General features: G+C 39.7%; 1 protein-coding gene across 2 annotated transcripts in view; it reads right to left on the bottom strand.

Moving 5' to 3' along the window:
* The window catches only part of LOC140729492 (voltage-gated potassium channel KCNC1-like), a 68,249-nt gene extending 51,098 nt beyond the window's left edge, over window positions 1-17,151 (bottom strand). For both annotated transcript variants that reach the window (XM_073049280.1, XM_073049279.1), the window contains exon 1: window positions 16,213-17,151. In XM_073049280.1, the coding sequence (XP_072905381.1) occupies window positions 16,213-16,866 (654 nt within the window). In that variant the 5' untranslated portion in view covers window positions 16,867-17,151. The remainder of the gene's footprint in view (window positions 1-16,212) is intronic.
* Window positions 17,152-20,754: the final 3,603 nt, after the last annotated feature.

Below are 20,754 nucleotides of genomic sequence, written 5' to 3' on the forward strand. Positions count from 1 at the left end.
TCAATGGAATAGAAATACTCTTGCGAAATTATAAAGATTCTATGATTTCTTGTTCAACAGAAGTCAAACGTGTTGGGTTTTGTTTGAAATCTCAGTGATTTTCAAAAAGATTTACTACTGTGCTGTAATTAGGTGTTGTCATCGTAGAAGCCTCTAAAATAGTTGAATCAGATTTAGCATAGGCAATTCTTAAAGTGGAAACTAACGTGAGTAGATGTATGACTCCTCAGCTGCATTAATGCACAATATGCTCCTGATGAACGGCCAATTCTTGCTACAGTCTGGACTGTGGACAGTTGAGTCAATAGGAACTGAGTGAAGAATGCACTGGAAAAAGATAATATTCACTTTCCTTATGACTTTGTGTGGATTTGAGAAATCAGACAAAGGCTTGTCACTATTTTTGATTGGAATTACTCCAAAATATCTAGTACTTATCAATTCTCTCAGGAAAGGGGTAGAATGCATAGATACAGAGGAATTCTTCGCTGCATTGTCAAACAACAAATTCTCACTCTCCTCCTTCACTATTATCATGTCCATGAATATATAACCAAAGTGGACAAAAAAATGACCAGCCAATCATTTTAGTCGATCTCGTAAAACAGAGTACACACAAACCATACTCACCTGGAGCCATATAATATCCTGGATTAGTAACAACAAGCTAAATCAGAGAGGAAATTTCCTAACCATCTTATAACCAATCCAAGCTAATCCTAATTCTGAAGGCACAATAACACTTCAATCATCTGTATGTGGTAGCCATGCCCCAAAGGGGAGTAGAGTTTTGTGGCACTCAAAAGAATACAGGGAAATCAGTCATCACTGCCCAAACCAACAATCTAATTCATTAGTTTATGATTTCCTGAGAAAGAATCAATTACTATCTGACCTAACACAGTTGTTGCATACTTTTCTGGTTCCGTTTATAGTATTTAATTGAAATATTAATTCCACATGAACAGACTGTAGTGCCCACATTATTTAATGAACCTTGATCAAATTATCTTTGATTCCACTCTCCTAGAAGCTCTTTAAGCCAATACAGGTAGTTGAGGTGTTGAAAACTCTGTTGTAGCCCATATCTTTCCCCCTTCCAAAGCATCAAATATAGAGAACCTCTCCTTTTATTTCTGTTAATATGTGTTATAAATGGAAAAAACAAAATTGTTCTCCGTAAAAATTGCAAACCAAAGAAAAAGATCAAGCACAGATGAGTCATTTAGCCACACAGATTCATGAGCATTCCTGTCATAATCTCCATGTAGAGTTCACAGTTTCAGCCTCATTAGGAAGTGAGTCAACACTTAAAGGACTTTTCTCATGGCATCCACAACACAGTAGTAGAAAATATTGTCCTGGAGATGAGGAGACAACTATGGGAGGAGATGATATTGTGATTCCCAGTTGGCCTGGGATTGAGTTACGTGTTATGAATTGCTCCATGCCTTTGTGAAGTGTAGGCTTGCCACCATGCCAGTTGCTGCCTGAAACTTACAATAAAGGTTACAGTTAGAGAAGGGAGCTCCAATGAATTATCTACATAAACCAGCCTTTGAACAGTGAGGCTTGAGAATGCTATGTCATTTCAAAGGGACCCTTTAATTCCAAAGTTTAGCAGGACCCTTTAACAGGCTCCGGGACAGCTTCTTCCACCAGACCATCAGACTGATTAATTCACAATGACACAATTGTATTTCTATGTTATATTGACTGTTCTGTTACATATCTTACCGTATTATTACAAATACTATTCTATTTGCTATAGTATTTATTACAAATTACTAATCTGCACATTGCACATTTAGATGGAGACGTAACGTAAAGACTTTTACACCTCATGTAAGTGAAGGATGTGAGAAATAAAGTCAATTCAATTCAATAGTTATCAGGCAACACACACAAAATGCTAGTGGAACGCAGCAGGCCAGGCAGCATCTATAGGAAGAAGTACAGTTGACGTTTCGGGCCGGGTCAAGGGTCTCGGCCTGAAACAGCGACTGTACTTCTTCCTATAAATGCTGCCTGGCCTGCTGCGTTCCACCAACATTTTGTGTGTGTTGCTTGAATTTCCAGCATCTGCAGATTTCCTTATGTTTGCATCAATAATTATCATCTTGTTTTGAAACCCTCGGTGATGTGCTTATACCTTCTTTGTGAGGTAACAATGAAGGTCATAGGTTTCCCCCAAAAGATATGCTGAGCGGGCTTTGACATTATTAGCTGCGAAACTCACATCAGGCAAACATCATCCCTACAAAGCTGAATTACACCAACAATTGTCCATTCTGGTTTTCTTTCCATCATTATCAAGCTAGAAATGGTTACTTGAACAACCTAAAATGGATAGATGGGTTGTGCTTCTAAGTATCAGTATTTTCCATATAAAGAGAGAAAACCTTCACACAGGATCCTGGAATTTGCAGTAAACAATGATTAGACCACAAGAACTGCTAACCCATGCTCAGTGGGAGTTTAAGGGGAGATACCCCATCTTTTGCGGAGAGATCCCGGTTGGGTGCACTCAGAATAAACAAAAGAAGTGATTGAAGCATTGACTGCTAGCTAAACCAGGTCTCCTGATCATCCACCAGAGGAATCAAGTGTTGAAGCACAAATGTGGGAAAAAACCTTGAAGAGCTGGTGTCAACGTCAGGCCTTTCAAACAAATACCAAAGCTGATTTAGGAAATTCGGGCAAAAATACAGGGAGCTATTGTCATTTCTCACTGAATCTGAGCCACTATCTTAACTGAGACTGCCTTCTCTATCAGTAAATGCAAGGCCAACAATTATTGCCAGTCTGCCTTATCCCCAAAGAGATGACATGACCTTGAACCTGTGATGACTAGTTGGTGGAGTTCCTCCCATGGTGTTATTTGATGATTAATTCACAATCTTCAACTCAAGAAGAAATTGGTGGTATGTGTCCAAGTCGGGCTAGTGTGAAATTTAGAGGGAAATTGCTTGCAAATTGCATCCTCAAGTGCCAGCTAGTTAGTAGAGGTCATCATTTTGGTGGGAGTTGTCAAATAAGATTTTCATAGTTGCCATGGTGTGTTTTGCAGTTTTGGGACAGTTCTGCAACCACAGTGGATGTGGCCAATAGTAAATGGAGTGATTAAGTGATGGATTGAATGTCAGGCATGCAGGTTGCTTTATTCTTGATGACATCACCCTTCTTGCATCTTGTTGGAGCTGCACTCAACTAAACGATGAAGAGAGTATTACATCACACATCTCTCTTGTGCCTTGCTGTTGATTGACAGGCAATTAGTAGTCTGGAGCTAGGTGAAATGCTAAACTTTTTAACTGCTCTTGCAACCATAGTATCTATGTGGCTAGCCTTTTTTAATTTCTGATCAATAGCGGCTCCCAGGATATTGATTGCAAGGAGCTTGGCGATAATAATACACCGTATCACTCTCTCTTGTTGGAGATGGTCATTGTCTGCATTTACCAGCCTGTGTTTGTCTGGATACTTGCTACTTGTATTCATGAGCTGCCTTAATACCTTAAGTATTGTGAATATAAATGGACAAGTATCAACAAGCATTGTCACTTCTACCATAGAGGGAAGGTCTATGATGAAGGAGTTACGAATGAGTGGACATAATACAATGTCCTGAGGAATCCTTACAACGATTTCCTGGACAAAGATTAACCTTCAACAACATCTTGTTATAGGTATGTCTCTAGACAGCACATGTTTTTCCCTAATAATTTCAGTTTTATCAAGGATCCTTGATGTCACATTCATTAAAAATATCAAAGGCAGTATCTCTCATCTTGCCTCTGCAAGGCATTTATTTTCTCCATGTTTCTGATTAGTTTACTTATGGGGCTATCTGCATTTGTGATATTTTTATAGGCAGACCATGACTTGGCAGGTTTCCACATTATCAGGTGGATGTCTGTATTGTAAATGTATTGGAACAATCTAGCTGGAGATGTAGGTAGTTATTGCTATATCCAGTCAAATTAACCAGTTATAGGTATCATAGGCAGAGAAGCAAGTTGGCTTAAAATTCGTTTCTGTGATGGATATCTCAGATGGACCCTTGTCCTTGACAGATCTTCCTGAAAGTGATTACAGATACTTCAGCCACATACAGCAAATACAGATCTCTACCAGGTATGAAGAAGAGGCCTTTGTTAACTATTTAATCATCCACATGACTGGATCTGACCTTTTTGACTATGTGGTTGCATAGCTACATATGTTGTATCTCCATTCTTCTGCGTATTGTATAAACAGTATAGTTCTGCGCCATACCTCATCTTTCAATATGTCTGATGTCAATTCTGGCAAGTCTTTCTGCACATGTTGAACCAGTGTTCATGCCTCCAACTTAATCATAGGGGAAGAGTGAATGATATGCCACACCATAAGTTACCAATTGTGTTGAATTGGGATTGTGGTGGAGAAGTCTAGAATATAGGAGGAAAGGTTTGGTTCAGTGAGCACAACTATGTCAAGCTATTGGTTAGCTAGTCTGGTGGTCATCTCACCAAATTTAGATATCAACCCATATCCCTCCATTCATGAAGAGACCAGTGAAAAGTAAGTTAGGTTGGGAATATCTTTTCCATGCCTGATTCCAGAGGCACCATTAACACTGAATTCTCTATGCAATTAAATTTTTAACAGTATTGGAGCAGCTTGATATACCCAACTGGCTTGCTGGGCTTTTTCAGAGGGCAGTCAGGAGTCACCCACACTGTTGTGTGACTGGATAAGGTTTTCATAACCAGCTCAGAGTGGATGTCCAATGATGACAGGAATAGGGGATTTCAAGAAGGAATTATTTTTCTAAACTTTGGAACTCAGTTTGATGTATCATGTGGTGGAATCTTACTGTTCCTGTACTTCCTTTTGTTCCTTACTTGGGAGTGTTTGATGGCAAGGTTTAGAGGAAGTCTTAAATACACATGGAACTGCATGCAGTGGGTAGACAGGATGAATTATGTTTAATACTTCTCTACTTTGTCTTTTCCAGTTACCTAAAGAGTACTTTACTTTATCTGTGATAACTGTTCCACCCCTCACATTGAGGAGGGGCTGGATTGCTCCAAACATAGATCAAAAATTCCAAGGGAAAGAAGCTGAAGATTCAAGAATACTTAATGCCATTTCCTGTACACAAGTGTAAAGGAGAACAACATCATTGTTACTCCTGATTTGATGCAGCACCAAAAGGCAAAGGACACAATAATATATTTTTTAAAAACACTCTAATTATAAATACACATAATAGCTTATATACATAGATTGACTGAATGCCCATAAAGTGATTCTAGGCTGTACATAACGAAATGGTAAAGTAGTGGTGGGTTAGTGGGTGCAGGTGTTGATCAGCCATACTGCCTGGGGTAAGTATGGTTTTTGAGTCTGGTGATCTTGGCATGGATGCTACCTAGCCTTCTCCTTGATGGGAGTGGGACCAACAGTCCATGAACAGCGTGGGTGGGATCCTTCATGATGTTACTGGCCTTTTGCTGGCACCTTTCTGTATATATGTCCTCGATGGTGGGTAGGCTGGTGCCGATAATGCATTGGGCAGTTTTGACCACCTGTGGCAGAGCCTTCCTGTCTGCCACAGGAGAGTTTCCAAACAAGCAGTGATGTAGCTTGTTAGGATGCTCTCTACTGCATATCTGTTGAATGACATGAGTATGGATGTGTAAGGTCCAGCTCGCTTCAGCCCCCTCAGAAAGCAGAGGTGTTGGTGAGCTTTCTTGACTGTGTAGGATCTGTTCTGGGACCATGAGAGGTTGGATGTGATGAGTAGTCCCAGGAGTTTGAAATTGCTCACAGTTCCCACGGCTGTGGTGCCAACGTTAAGAAGGGTGTGAGTGGTGCGAGTTCTCCTGAAATCGATAACCATCCCTTTTGCCTTGTTGACATTAAGGTTATTTGCCTGGCACCTCAGCTCTTCCAGTTTCTCTCTGTAGGGCATCTCGTAGTTGGTGATGAGCCCCACCACTGTCGTGTCATTGGCAAACCTGACGATGTGGTTTTTCAGGCCGAGCAGTCATGCGTGAGCAGAGTGAACAGCTGTGGGCTCAGCACACAGCACTGGGGGGCATCTGTGCTGAAGAAGATGAAAATCTATCCTATCCACCTGAAACAGAGTACTTGACACTGACTCTAGGTGACTTATTTTATGAAGTCCCATTTTGAATTAGAAACTGAAAATTCATGAAAGAAAATTCATTGAATGCTGAATACACCCTGAAGAGCTTGGCATAATCCCTCTACACACATGCTTGGTTCACACACAAACTCCCCCACATGGCAATCTTGAAAAGGAGAGGAGGGGGGCAAATTCTGTGAAGCAGGCAATTATTATTACGTAAGTAATTGGATGTTACTTATATCCCAGAACTAAAACAGCACCTAACTACTGTACAATCACATTAGCAAGCAATAGATTTGATTTTAAAATGCTGCAGCAACAGCATGAAATCAGATGGCTGATAGACAATGCCCTAACATAATTCATAGGCTGGATTTTGCTGAAAAATATATGTTTGACATAATGTTCATTTTATGTCATTCCATGTTTTTCCTTGGGCTCTTTTCTCTCTTTAAGAAAGAAGTCAATGACAAATTTATGTAGGATAAATGGAGAGAAATTATCCCCATGAACAGATGAGTCAAGGGATACAAATTTTAGTAATGGCAAAAAAAATTATGTGTGGGGTTGTGAAGAAAGCTTTCAGGAAAGGAGTATAATCTGAAACTTGTCTCTTGCTAGAGTATGGGAACAATCAATTAGTAAAAAACTAAATTGCCACGAGGGAAAATAACTCATAACAGCACTGAAAAGAGCAGAAAAATTCTACTGACTAAATTATAGAGGGTAAAGAGCTGTAATCAATCTGATGGGCCAAATATCCTCCGCTTGTTCCATGACACTGTTTTGCTATGATTCTATGATACTATCCCAGGATTTATGCTTCTGTAATCACCAGAACACATTTCTTATGCGTGTTTAAATGTGTGAATGAAAAATCATGAGCTGGCAAGCTGCAAGCTGACAGCCCCATCCATTGTACCAGTTTCTGATCCCGCAGGTAAATGCATGTATCCTACAACTAATGATGGGGTTAAATTCAGAGAAAAAAAAATGCATAAAAATTGGTTTGTGTTTCAAAGTTAAAGAATTTTAATTAAAAGCACCAAAAATACAACAATATAAATTTTGAGTCCACTTTGGACACAAAATTCAGTGCCTTTATATTTTACATTATGAAATTTTGTGTCGTATTTTTATTTAATTAAGGCAAAGGAAGAAAAGTGGAACTTTCTTTGGAATGGTATCACTGTCAAACATCTCCAGTTCAGATATAGAATAATCAGATGAAGACTAGTTTCCTTGACACTGATAGCACAAAATGCCCCAAAATCTAAGAAAGCATTAGAGAACAATTAAGTGACAATTCTCACTTCCTTAATTGTGAATTCTCTAGTTCAGAATCACTGTGAAGTCGTGAATAGTAAGATCCTTAAGGTATGGAGAATATTAGAATATATTAGGAGCGTATATTTTTATATACATCATCTCACTTCATTATTGACTCAATGAATGAATAGACTATTCTAGATGTAAATCTGCACAATAGGAGAGAGTTATTAATTATAAGAGGTCTTTAGAGAATACTGATCGTAACATGATGGAATTTTATGTCAAAATGGAAAATAATTTAATTTAATCTGAATACAGGGACTTGAGATTCAAGATTCAAGATTCTTTAATGTCATGTCCAATATACAAGTGTAAAGGAAATTGAAATACTTGTTACTCTGGATCGATGCAGCCAAAAAAAACAACAAAAATAAGATAAAGAACACAATAATAAACAAACCATAATAAATATAAATACATAAAATAGCTTATATACAGTGTCTATAAAAAGTATTCACCCCCCTTGTAAGTTTTCAATTTTAATTGTTTTACAACATTGAATCACATTGGATTTAATTTGGCTTTTTTGTCACTGATCAACAGAAAAAGACTCTTTTTTGACAAGGTGAAAACAGATCTCTACAAAGTGGTCTAAATTAATTACAAATATAAAACACAAAATAATTGATTGTATGAGTATTCTCCTCCTTCAAATCAGTATTTAATAGATGCACCTTTGGCAGCAATTACAGCCTTGAGTCTGTGTGGATAGGTCTCAGTCTGCTTTGCATATCTGGACACTGCAAGTTTTCCCCATCCTTCCTTACAAAACTGCTCAAATTCTGTCAGATTGCAAGGGGATCATGAATGAACAGCCCTTTTCAAGTCCAGCCACGAATTCTCAATTGGATTGAGGTCTGGACTCGGACTCCAAGACATTAACTTTGTTATTTTTAAGCCACTCCTGTATAGCTTTGGCTTTATACTTGGGGTCATTGTCTTGCTGGAAAACAAATCTTCTCTGAAGTCACAGTTCTCTTTGCAGACTGCATCAGGTTTTCCTCCAGAGTTTCTCTGTATTTTTCTGCATTCATTTTACAAGCCTGTTGCAATGCCTGTTGCAGAGCCTGCTGCAGTGAAGCATCCCACAGCATGATGCAGCCACCACCATGCTTCAGGGTAGGGTTTGTTTGTTTTTAATGATGTTGATGTTTCATGTTGAGTTTTTTTTAACAGTGGTTTTCTCTACGCCACTCTCCCATGAAGCTGTGACTGGCGAATCATCCGGGCAACTGTTGTTCTATGCACAGTCTCTCCCATCTCAGCCACTGAAGCTTGTAACTCCTCCAGAGTTGTCATAGGTGTCTTGATGACCTCCCTCACTAGTGTCATTCTTGCAAGGTCATTCAGTTTTTGAGGATGGCCTACTCAAGTCTGATTTTTAGCTGTGCCATATTCTTTCATGGCAGTGCCGTGATTGACTTAACTGTACTCCAAGGGATATTCAATGGCTGGGAAATGTTCTTGTATCCATCTCCTGATCTGTGCGTTTCAATAACCTTTTGGCAGAGTTGCCTGGAGTGTTCCTTTGTCTTCATGGTGTAGTTTTTGCCAGAATACTGACTCACCAGCAGTAAACCTTCCAGGTACCTGTGTATTTTTACTACAATCAATTGAAGCACCTTGACTGCACTCAGGTCTCCAAAAACAGATCTCCATTTAACTAATTATGTGACTTCTGAAACCAATTGGCTGAACAGTGATGATTTGGTGTGTCAAATTAAAGGTGGTGAATACTTATGCAATCAATCACTTTGCGTTTTATATTTGTAATTAATTTAGATCACTTTGTAGAGATTTGTTTACACTTTGACACAAAAGAGTCTTTTTCTGTTGATCAGTGTCAAAAAAAAGCCAAATTAAATCCACTTTGATTCAATGGTGTAAAACAATAAAACACAAAAACTTCCAATGGGAGTGAGTACTTTTTATAGGCACTATACATACTATAGATTGATTGTACGTCCATAAGGTGATGCTAGGCATAGGAGTGTCTGTACATAAGGTGACTGACAGGAAATAATAAAGTAGTGCTAGTGGGGTGTGTCAAGGATAGGGTTAATGGATAGAAAAAGCAGCAATAGGTCATGGTATATAGGAGCAATGTATTAAAAGGTATACAAGTAATGGCTAACTATTATTAAATTAATATATAGCTTTCAAGCAAGATTTATATCCCTTCAAGACATAAAAACTCAGTAAGGAAGGTGATCACATCCAATGAGGTATTGTTAGAGCAAGAGAAAATCATTGTCAAAAAGTGCAGTAAACCTGACAACAGGGAAATTAATCAGATTAATATCATATTTTCTTTAAAATTTGCTGTTTTTATGAAGCTTGATGGAATAGATTTGAGGATGATTTTTTCCGATGACTGAACTGTCTAGGACCAGGGATTATAGTCTCAAAATAAGATATTGGCTATTTAGGACTGAGGTGAAAAGAAAATTCTTCAGTGTGGACTCTCTACACTAGAGTGCTATTGTCAGTGACATAGATTGTTCAATACATAGATGGATTGATTGAATTCATGGATATTAAAGGAAATAGGGTTAGTGTAGGAATGTAGCACTGTAGTAAAATATAAGGCATGATTTTACTGAATAATGAATGAGCATGAGAGGTTCAATTGACCTAGATATGTAGACATAGATAGAAGTTTGTTTAAAATGACAATTAGAAAGAAATCTACTGATATACCCATTACACAATCTAAAAGTGAGCTAAAATGTGATATTTAACATCACCATCATAATATTAAGATATTCAATGTAAAATTAATAATCATTTGAAAAATGGAGACAAGTTGGCAATGGTGTGTGAGAGACAAAGGAAAATAGTTTGAAGATAAGGGGACAGCTATCTAAAGTGGAAGTGCAGAAATTTCTTTTCATTGAGGATAACAAATCTCTGGAATTTCCTGCTCCAGTAGGATGGGGAGTCTCGGTCATTAGAAGTATTTAAGATGGAGGTAGATGGTTTTATGAAAGATTAAGGGAATTGGTGTTTTGGGGAACTGGCATGAAGGAGGAGTTGAAGCCATAAGAACATCAAATGATGGGGCAAGTTCAAAGGGTGAGGGGGCCTAATACTGCTTCTAATTGTTTCAGTTCTTGTGTTCTGGAAATACTTCACCTTGGTTTCAAGAAAGGAAGTGAATATTAGGATTGTAAAATCAGTAGAAGGTGTTTATGTCCATTCATTTTAATTCAAGAGATGAGAATTAATAAATTGTTCAAATTTATGGTTGACAAACCACTAGAATGAAATGGTTAAAATTCTAGATTCAGATTGGAAAGGGTTATTAATTATAAGAGAAGCCTTTAGAGAACACTGATCGTAACATGATGGAATTTTATGTCAAAATGGAAAATGATTTAGTTTAATCTGAATCCAGGGACTTAAGATTCAAGATTCAAGATTGTTTAATGTCATTTCCAGTACACAAGTGTAAAGGAAATTGAAATTCTTGTTACTCTGGATCCAATGCAACAAAAAAACAACAAAAATAAAGATACACAGCACAACAATAGACAAAATATAAATACATAAAATAACTTATTACATACTTTAGATTGATTGTATGCCCATAAAATGACACTAGGCCCCGGAGTGTCTGTAGAAATGATAACGTAGTGGTGGTGCAGGGTGTGGAGGGTTGGGTTAATGAATGGAGAAAGCAAACGAGGGAGCAGCAATAGGCCTTGGTATAGAGGAACAATATATTAACTATCTATACTTAACTACTAAAATGAAGTGGTTATAATTCTGGATTCAGATTGATATGGTGAAGAATACTACCAGTGCAGAAAGACATGAGGAAATCTGTAAAATTTGTTATAAATCTAATATCGAACTGAAAGACCTAAAGAGGAAAAACATGAAGAAAGTGTTATAATAATTTATCATTATTGAGATGTTGATCTAGCAAATAACAGGATAAATAAATATTCCAATATATTTACTGAAGTATAACTTTGGTAGGAGACAAAAAGGTGGCAAAATTTCAATTTTGTTCAAAAAATGAGCAAGGGAATTACAGGTGCATTAAGCTTCAGTCTGTAATGTAGGTAAAATAAAATAACTGGGATTAGTCCCTGTATTTTTTCTAAAAGGAAGTCATTCTTAATGTATTTGAAATCTGCTGAAATCACCCAAGAAAACAAAAACAGAAAATTCACAGAATGTAATTTTGTAGAGATGCTCTAAAATAAGTCATATGGGAGGTGCATGGCAAAGAGAAATGCATGTGAAATTAAGATGAATATTGCTAAATAGGTAGTTAGAAAGAGATGAAGAAGTGAGGTACTTCTCAGTCTAGTGAATGATGAGTTGTGCCTTACAAGAGCTTAAACTGGGATTGTCAATATATTGTCAATATACCTTCAGCTTCATTATATTTTTCTATCAATTTTCCCATTATTAATGTCTATTTATAATGGAAACTGCCTGTGTAAACTACTTCACTTACCTACAAAACACAAAATAATTTCTGTTGAGTTTGTTGAAGTAAAAGGGATTTTTTTTTTGCAGTAGCAGCTATAGAATTGGGAAATGCAAAACTGAGGCACTATAGCGTATAAATCATAATGAAATCAGAGAGTGAACATATCAATAAAAATAATATGTATCCTTTTAAAATGGAGTCTGAGTTGCATTTGCATGTCTTGGTCAGAAATTTCTTAATGTCTCATGTCACCTCAACAATACAGATGACCTTGACTACCTGGGTGCAAAAAAAGTGAAAAATTGATTCATTCCCTCTTTAATTTGGGGGCTCATGATGAGGGAGGTGTAAGCAGCAAAATTTGAGGGTATCCCAGACTGCAATAAGGATTACAGTCTTAAAGAATGGCAATTGCACCACAAATACAGTTCAATGGAGAAAATAAAATGTGAGTTTATTTTGGAAGCAAAATACAGGCATCATAAATTATATAGGATTAAAGGCTCAATAAAGTAGCTCATGACTGTCACAGCTCCCATAATTTGGGTTCAGCTTGATCTCACGTGCAGTCTGTGACAGAAAGGCTTTCATCTAGATGTTTTGGTTTCCTCCCACGTTCATGGTGGGTTGGTAGGTTAGCTGGCCACTGTGAATTACCTGATGTGCGTCGATGAGTGGTAGAAACGTTGATGGGAATGTGGGGAAAATAAAATTCAATTAGAGGAGGGCTGGTGAAAATTAGTTCTTGTTGGTCAGTGCAGACTTTGCTGGGTTGAAGAGCCAGATTCCTTGCTAAATCTACAGCTTTGTGGTGGTGCAAAGAAAAAGCACCATAAGAAATCAAAACAGATATTGTTACTTGATAATCTGAACCTTGACTGTGCAACAAAATGACATCAATTTGAATTTGCAGAGAGTTTAAGTATTTTGTTATATTGTGTGCATTTTTGGCAGCTTATTGCATGGAGAATAGAAGCTCAGTGTAAGTAAGCTATATGTGCTCAAGGGAATAATGTCATGAAGGATGATAGCTTCAGAGTCTGAAGTTGCTACCCACAAAATTTTGAGGACCTTTTGGTTTCTCTTACAGTGGTTTAAGAAGTGGTTCATCTCCAATATCTCAAGAGAAATTAAGGATGCTGAGAAATGTTGTTCTTGCTGCTGATAGTCACATGAATGCATAAAGGTGTTTTTCTCCCCTATAATGATCTGTAATTTTGTTTTAGGACAGAATTGCCATCAACCATGTGCCTTGCGCACGACCAGCACCAGTATCTGGACAATTCTATGCAGGGTCAAAGCTATGAGAATTGACTTTTATCTCAAAATTCTGCTTGGTTTTGATCCAAGTTTCCAGGGGTGAAAGGGCACCAGGTGACCTGTTGTGTGATCTAACTTCAACATGACTGCTCCTTTAAAGAAGTACTGGTGAGAAGTTGTTTGGTTTAGTGGCATGAGCACAAAGAGCGGCTGATTACATAGATGACGTTAGAAATAATGTGCTCTGTATTCTGTATTCTACCCCAACAAACCCATTCTTAACACCCATATCACATCCACTGTCAACTAGAACAAAGTTTGTGTCTAACATATTTTCTCCTTCAGATGTTGTTTTTCAAGACCGTAGAGAAGAATTAGGAGACTAAAATCTGTCAAATTATTAATTTAGCAACACTAAGGAAGGTCAAATGAAAAACCATCTAACCTGCTAGAAGCTCTTTCTGAACGCTGCCCTCCATATTTTACTAATCTTCCAAAGAAACCTGTCCATGCATATTTCCTACTTCCCCCCTCGCCTTCTCATGCCTCCCACGCTGAATCCAACCCTTGAGAATTTCATTTAGCATGAATTGTCCCGATTTTAATGTGCAGTTATCTACATTGGTCCCCTGACAATTGTGAATTCATTCAAGAATAAGAAAACCATAAAAACGCAACAGAGAGCAAAACAATTGAATGTAAACGATCCTGCGGAATTAATTATAAACATTAATTACGGAGAGGTCCTTCCATATTATCGTTTATGCCTTCGTCATCAAATTATTCCCTCTTTTTTGTTTCTTGTGCTGAAAAGACATTTTCCAAGGTATGCTATTTACAACATTGCGTTAACTAAGCCAAGTAACTTATATTGTTACTTTAAAAAAAAGACCCTCGCTGGTTGATATTGGCTGGGGCATTCTATTCATGAACGTTATTTGTTTTTTTTTCAAATTTCCTGAGATAACGATTTCATAGCAGCTCCTGCAGCAATTTGTGGACAACCTGTAAGACAAGTCTTGTTTAATGTTCAGGAAGGCGCATTATTTCAGATTCAAGGTCAAGTGCTCTGTCTGAGCACTGCATCAAACTAAACGGTTAATTGCCAAGCTTCAAAGAATCGCTGCTGGGCGACGACGTTGTCTGTCTGGCTGTATTCTGCGGCTGGTTTAATCAGCTGTTCCCCTTTCCTACTGCAGAGATTTCAGGAAAATCGGACGTTGTGCGAGGTACCACCTGCTGGAACATCGAGGAAACACTCGCTGGTTCCTGAAAGCCTCGACCTTGCCCCTTGGTGCCTTTCTCTAGGATTTCTGTGAGGTAGTACAGTAAAAACAACAGGCAGAAACATGTTTCTGGTGCAGTCAGAGGGAGATAAATGAGAGGAACTATTCCTGGAAATAATAACGGAAGGAATCACATTAGACATCTTGGAAAGGCATCCTTGTGTCGCTGGTGATCCTTCCTTACAAACACAAACACGGATTGCTGTGCTTTGTTCAGGATGAACCGTTATACACGGAGGAAGAAGTATTGACTCTGGGCTACATTGCAATCAACAAGTAGCATGTAAAAAATACTGCAAATAAATAGGGATGTCGGTCTCACGATTTGTATTTCCGCTTTCTCCTGCCCATATCCCTGTACAATACTGTAATCGTTACCTAAATTCGTTCGGAAACCAGCTCAATAAACATAGTCTGTGCTCGCGGTTGCGTTATTAGTTAATACAGAGAACGATTTTGCACCCGAGCAGAAAGCGGATTCTTAGCATCTCTGATTAAGTGGTTTTGTTCTTTGGGCGCTAAGGTGTTTGAGTGGTCTGTGTGCTTGTCCGGCACCTGCACGCTGTCGTTAGTCTCTAAATAATCTGCGAATCGATAACCTTCATTTTCTGAGGTCAGCGATAGCACAACATCTTAGAGAGCGATAACAACAAAAAATGTGTTTTCAAACTGGGGGCACGTGACAGTCGCTCCCAGGAGCTTTAAGATTAGATAAATTATCGGCAATTTAACAGGAAATTTCACAAACTGTAGAACTGCTGAAATACACTCTGGCGCTTGTGGATGCTTTTGTTTGTAATAGTGCTTGGCTCTTTGCTGTAAATACTGTTGCGTTATCCTTGCTATTTCTAGCCGGAGTTTCTTTAAGAGAAAACAGATCGAAGCACGGTGTCGTGATTCATTATTTCATTTCAGTAAGATGATCCACAATTCTTTTTTTTTTTTTGCAAATGTATTTAAACCCAGGACTTGAGGTTAAAGTGGCGACTCTCAGATTCCTCTGCAGTCTGCACCCACAGTGTGCGCCTATGGAATATCAATGAGCCCCAATCTGAAACGCACTCCCGCTGTGCATAAACACCATTTCTTCGACAAGAAGGACTAGTTCTCCGAATTAAAAATAATCCTGCTTTCCAATATACGCAGATGCTTGAACCCCGTCCAACAAACATATCAATTTAATTAACAATTTCCAATATTTGTATCTTTAGAACGAAATACACACAGGAAGACAGTTCCTCAGCAAACGTTACCGGGAGCTGAAAAAAAAAATTGACTTTCTGTGCCCATCTGAACCATATATCTGAAACCTCTTTCCACTGTATGCGCTGAGCGAGATTACATTTATTGGTAGTCGGCGCAGTTTTGCTACAAACACGACTTGGCTCCATAAACCTGCTGCAATCTGCAATCTTCTCACTTCGCTGTACCAAAACGAGAGATACAGGATCTCAGTCTGGACCTCTTGGATTCTTCAAGCAATGATTCTGCATTCCCAGGCACTCCATGTAGTTTTGACTATTGGTTTCCCTTCCACACTTAACTCCCACCCTAGCTTCACCACCCGCGCCTCCCTAAATCCCTTCTTTCCATATTAATTCAATGGAAACTTGCCACTTACATTCTTTCATTTAAGATGCTTCTAGAAATTGAACTCCCCCTGCCCCTATTCATTTAACCAACAGGTTCTTAAACTGTAGTTCATATTTAAATGTTGCAGAGCCTTGCAGAGTATTTTCCCTTACCCGTGCATATTTAGATGAATAGGGGTCTTCAAAGAGAGCCCAGATGCGGCGTTGCCATTTCCTCCACCAACAGGCTTTCGCTCCCGCTTCAGGGGAGCAGTCTCCGAGGGCGAGGCGCTTGGTGTCCAGCTCGTCCTCCGAGTCCCCCACCCCGTCTCCTCCACCACCTCCGTCGCCATCGCCGCTGTTGAGATCGGGAGACTCGAAGCTGTCCAGAGCCTCCTCGGCGTCTCGGTGTTGCCGGTAAGTCATCCAGCAGCAAGGCTCAACGTCAGTCTCGTCGATGCCCCAGAAGGCGATCTCCTCCTCGTACAGGGGTCCGCACACGTCGGCCGGACAGTGCAGCTTCCCCGTGCGGTAGTAGTTGAGGATGTGAGCGAAGACCCCTGGGTGGCGGTCGAAGAAGAACTCGCCCGCCTTGGGGTCGTAGTCGAAATTGGCGAAGGCGCCGGGCTCGGTGAGCCATGCCAGCCGAGTGCCGGGCAGGGTCTTCAGGGTGCTCCGGTACGTTTCGTGCCTAGTCCCTCCCACGTTTATCACGATGCGATCGTTGTCGTCGCCCATGCCCATCTCCTCGACCAGACATGTCGCGGAGGGAGGTCGTTTTCCTGGTGTACTGCCGCGGGAGGTGGAGACGTGCACTGAGCTGATCATTCAGCACCGCGGCCAGCGGCCAGGCATCTGTCCGCCGCCCCTCCGCCTTCTCCCCGCCTCTTTCCTCGCCCCAGCGCTGACCTTTCTCCTTCTGGCTATACCCAGGCTCAGGTATAGCCACCTCCTCTGTAGCGCAAACCGATCACACAGCTTCGATGTTGATCGATCAAGTGATGCACTTACATTGTTCGGCTCGGTGGAGGCCGGCTCTGCTGGAAGGAAGCGAGCGAGAGGAAGAAAAGACAGCGCATTGGAAGGAGGAGCTCACTGCTCTCCGCTGGCAGCAACGCTGCGCAGCCGTGAATTCAAGGTCCACGCCACCATCACCAACCCCCCTCCCCCCCGCACCCCAAACACCATCACCGCCTCCTTCATGCACCGTGCGCCGTCCTAGAAACCGTGACAACTGTCAGAAGGTTGCTTCATGAACCGCACTAACATCGAGGGGTGCTCCCAACTAGAAAATCGCAATACTGCTCAAAAATAGCGATACTTCACTGTTCCAATTCAGTTTTTTTAGAATTATAAAAAAGCACTGGATTTTAGGATGATAGTTTGACAACCCAGCGATTAGCGCAAAACACAATTGCGCACGGATATACTTGTATACTGTATATATAAATTCGTCCTCTCAGGCGCATTACCCTCCCGCAGATACACAGATTCGCACAAAATATGAAAACACACACACACACACACACACACACACACACACACACACACACACACACACACACACACACACACACACACACACGCACACGCACACGCACACGCACACACACACACACACACACCATGCCAATGCATGTGTAAGCCTACGGTTGTGTGTTCATTGACAGTGCGGGCGCACATCACATACACACGGCCTTTACGCTTTGGACAGAGGTGATTAAATTTTACTGCTCAGTAGAGCTGAGGGTTAGTTTCCCAGAGCACGCCGACAGATATTTCTGCTGTACGGACCTCAGTGTCAATCACGCAGACTCTATATTTCAAAGGTCGTTACAGTTACTGTTGTGGTATATCAATTTCAGAGTCGCACAAAACCTTATTAATAACTGTCCGGGAATGGATTACAGAGTTGTATCAAGGGATTTAGATGATATGTTATCCAAAAGAAAAGTCATTTTAGCTTCTGAATGTCATCAGAAATACAAGATAGATTTTACTATCATTAACAGTTGGCAAGGACGTGTGAGATTGTATCAAACACAGTGCGCAGGTCTCAATTCCTTTGAGGAACTGTTGCTGCCTGTTTTGTGCCTTGTGTACTGAATTATGTCATGCTGAAGAAGTTAAATGAACATTTTGTTTTTACGTGTTTTGTGGTGTGAGAGTGTTCTTTTTTGTACTTATCTGGGATATTAAAATAGTACAGTATAGTAGAATCCTTCTACATTAGCGAAATGAATCAGAACTTTTTTCTTTTATACTTTTATATTTTCCTATATACTAACTGAATGTGTAAGTGCATCACTTGCTGTGCTCATTGTATTGCACCATTCTGTAATTGATCAGGGAAGTAGCACCATTCACCTTTCCCAAACGGTGTAATCCGTTCTAAAGGCAACAAAAGGTGTAGTTGCTGTTCTGGCGTAATAGAGCTCTACTTCAAAGGGAGTTAGTTGAATTATCACTGCCGAACAGCATACGTTCCTGACCCTTGATGGCCAACCAGTATCCACAAGAGTTAGTGCAGGAATATGATGAAATATCATCACCAAAGAAGCAAAGATGGACCACCACTCACAGGATAGAGTGCAGCCCAGGACAGATCAACCTGGCTGAATGGTATTTCCACCACTGTCCATCATCTGTGCTGCATTATCTACAGCTTAAACGATTTCCCATGGTTCCTTTGTCAGCGACCCACTCCTCTCCACTGAATCAAATATTGAAACACAAAATCATCTCAAAGCCGTTTGAGTCTTTAGGACATTTAGCAGTGCTTTCATTCAATGAAATAAATTTGTTTTAAGGTAATTAAAATGTAATTCTATTGAAATATTCTCTGGTGAATTTTATGTACATATTTTGTGGGCCACATGTGTATTCCACATTGACACAGGTGTTCCTTTCCTAAGTGAATTTTGTTCATTATTTATTGTCAGTTGTACACTGTGGTTTATCTGTTATGCGTGCATGTACTCTTGCTCTCTACGGAGTGGCTTGTTTCTAAATTACACAATGGGTCAGTTCTTGTGGAATCAGCCCCTCCACTTGGATCCATCTCTCTGGTCTCAAAACTCTTTTACATACATAAGTTTTGCATATCTCTGCCCAATACAATAAATTTCACAACATATATCAGTGATAATAACCCTGATTCAGATCTGCATGACACCACCCAAGATCTAATCAGCATCTGGAGTTCACAATCTGAATTAAGGGCAGCAGATCCAAAGGGCAAACAAGTCTTGGGGGGCAAAAGTACAACCCACAGAATGTTCCTGACAGAGTTTGACAGATGGTGAAGCTGGGGTAAGAGTCATAGAAAACATTCTCCAGTGAAGCTGGTGTGCTTAAACAGAGTAGAAAATACACAAGCACACAGCATGCTGGCTCCGGCTGCAGACCCCCACCCTCATTCCTGGCCCCGGTGGGAGATTGAAATGGAGTTTTACTGTACATGAGTAAATGATTGCATTCAGTTTTAAATTTTGTTTTGTGATTTCTTTTCATTATACTGTAATTTATGTGGATGATCATTGATTATTTTCTAATGGTTTATTGGAGCTCTGTCTACTTTTTATGGGGCAGATCTGGCAATGTTCTTTGCTTTTTGTTTTTGTTTACTTGACCTATATGTAGCTGCTTTGAGTTTTTGTGGGGGGAAAAAGAACTGGCTGGAGGACCAATAAACATGGTGGTAGTAAAAGACAGTCGTGAGTGAGATGATTTATGGTATTGATGTTCTGCAATCAATGGATTAGGTAAAATCTGCTTTTCAAACTCATTGTTCAAAGCAGGAAGTGAATGTATCTCATGACTTTGAAAACTATGTAGATCAGAAATGGTTAGAAATACAGTTGGTCACACAGCATCTGTGGAGAGAGAATCAGAGTTGATGTTTTGGGTTCAAACTGTCAAATTTGGGATGAGAGAAAATGAGTTTGCTTACAGTAGGGAAGCAGGTGTGGAAGGGAAGAGTAGAACAAAGGAAATATATCTGATAGGATAAAACCAAGGGGCTTCATAACACTGTTAGAAGCAAATCATGGTTCGTTGCCCAAGCCATTTGTTGCTAATAACACCACTATGGGATGTGGCAGTAGGCCAAGCTATTCTCATGGAGAGAGTAAAGCAGAACCAAAGTCAGAATGCAGATAGAAAGAAAGAGCAAGTTGTCTGAAGTTGGCTAATTCAATATTAAGATAGTCCCTTTGCAAAGCATCCTCGTTCAGTCTACGGGAGTGACCTTGAGCTTTCAGTTGCCTGCCACTTTAATTCTCCATTCCATTCTTATTCTGATCTATCCACCTGTGGTTTCTTGCACTGCTATGAGAACCTGTCCTTTCTGCCTCGACAGGTTACAGTCTTCCAGGCTAATATTGTATTTCAGGATCAACTTAATACTCAGGGGATTACATGCATAGTCATTTCAATAATTTCTCATATGAAAACCTCTACATTCAAAAGTAGTGAATTTCCATTCCACTTCATTTTACTCAAGTATTCCTTCTTTATGTGAACTGCACCACTTTACTCCTGGCACAAAGTCCAAGGCCTGTACAAAGTTAAAAGACTGGAAATCTGTCTGTGACTTCAAACACAAAATGAATATTGTGTAGAGTGTCCTGAAAATTTCAATTGAACTGGAACTAAATTTCAAAAGCAGACTACAATGAACATACATTACTTTATCATGCAATCAGTGCACATAAC

The sequence above is a fragment of the Hemitrygon akajei genome, chromosome 6, assembly GCF_048418815.1.
Source record: "Hemitrygon akajei chromosome 6, sHemAka1.3, whole genome shotgun sequence".
Classification (NCBI taxonomy): Eukaryota; Metazoa; Chordata; class Chondrichthyes; order Myliobatiformes; family Dasyatidae; genus Hemitrygon; species Hemitrygon akajei.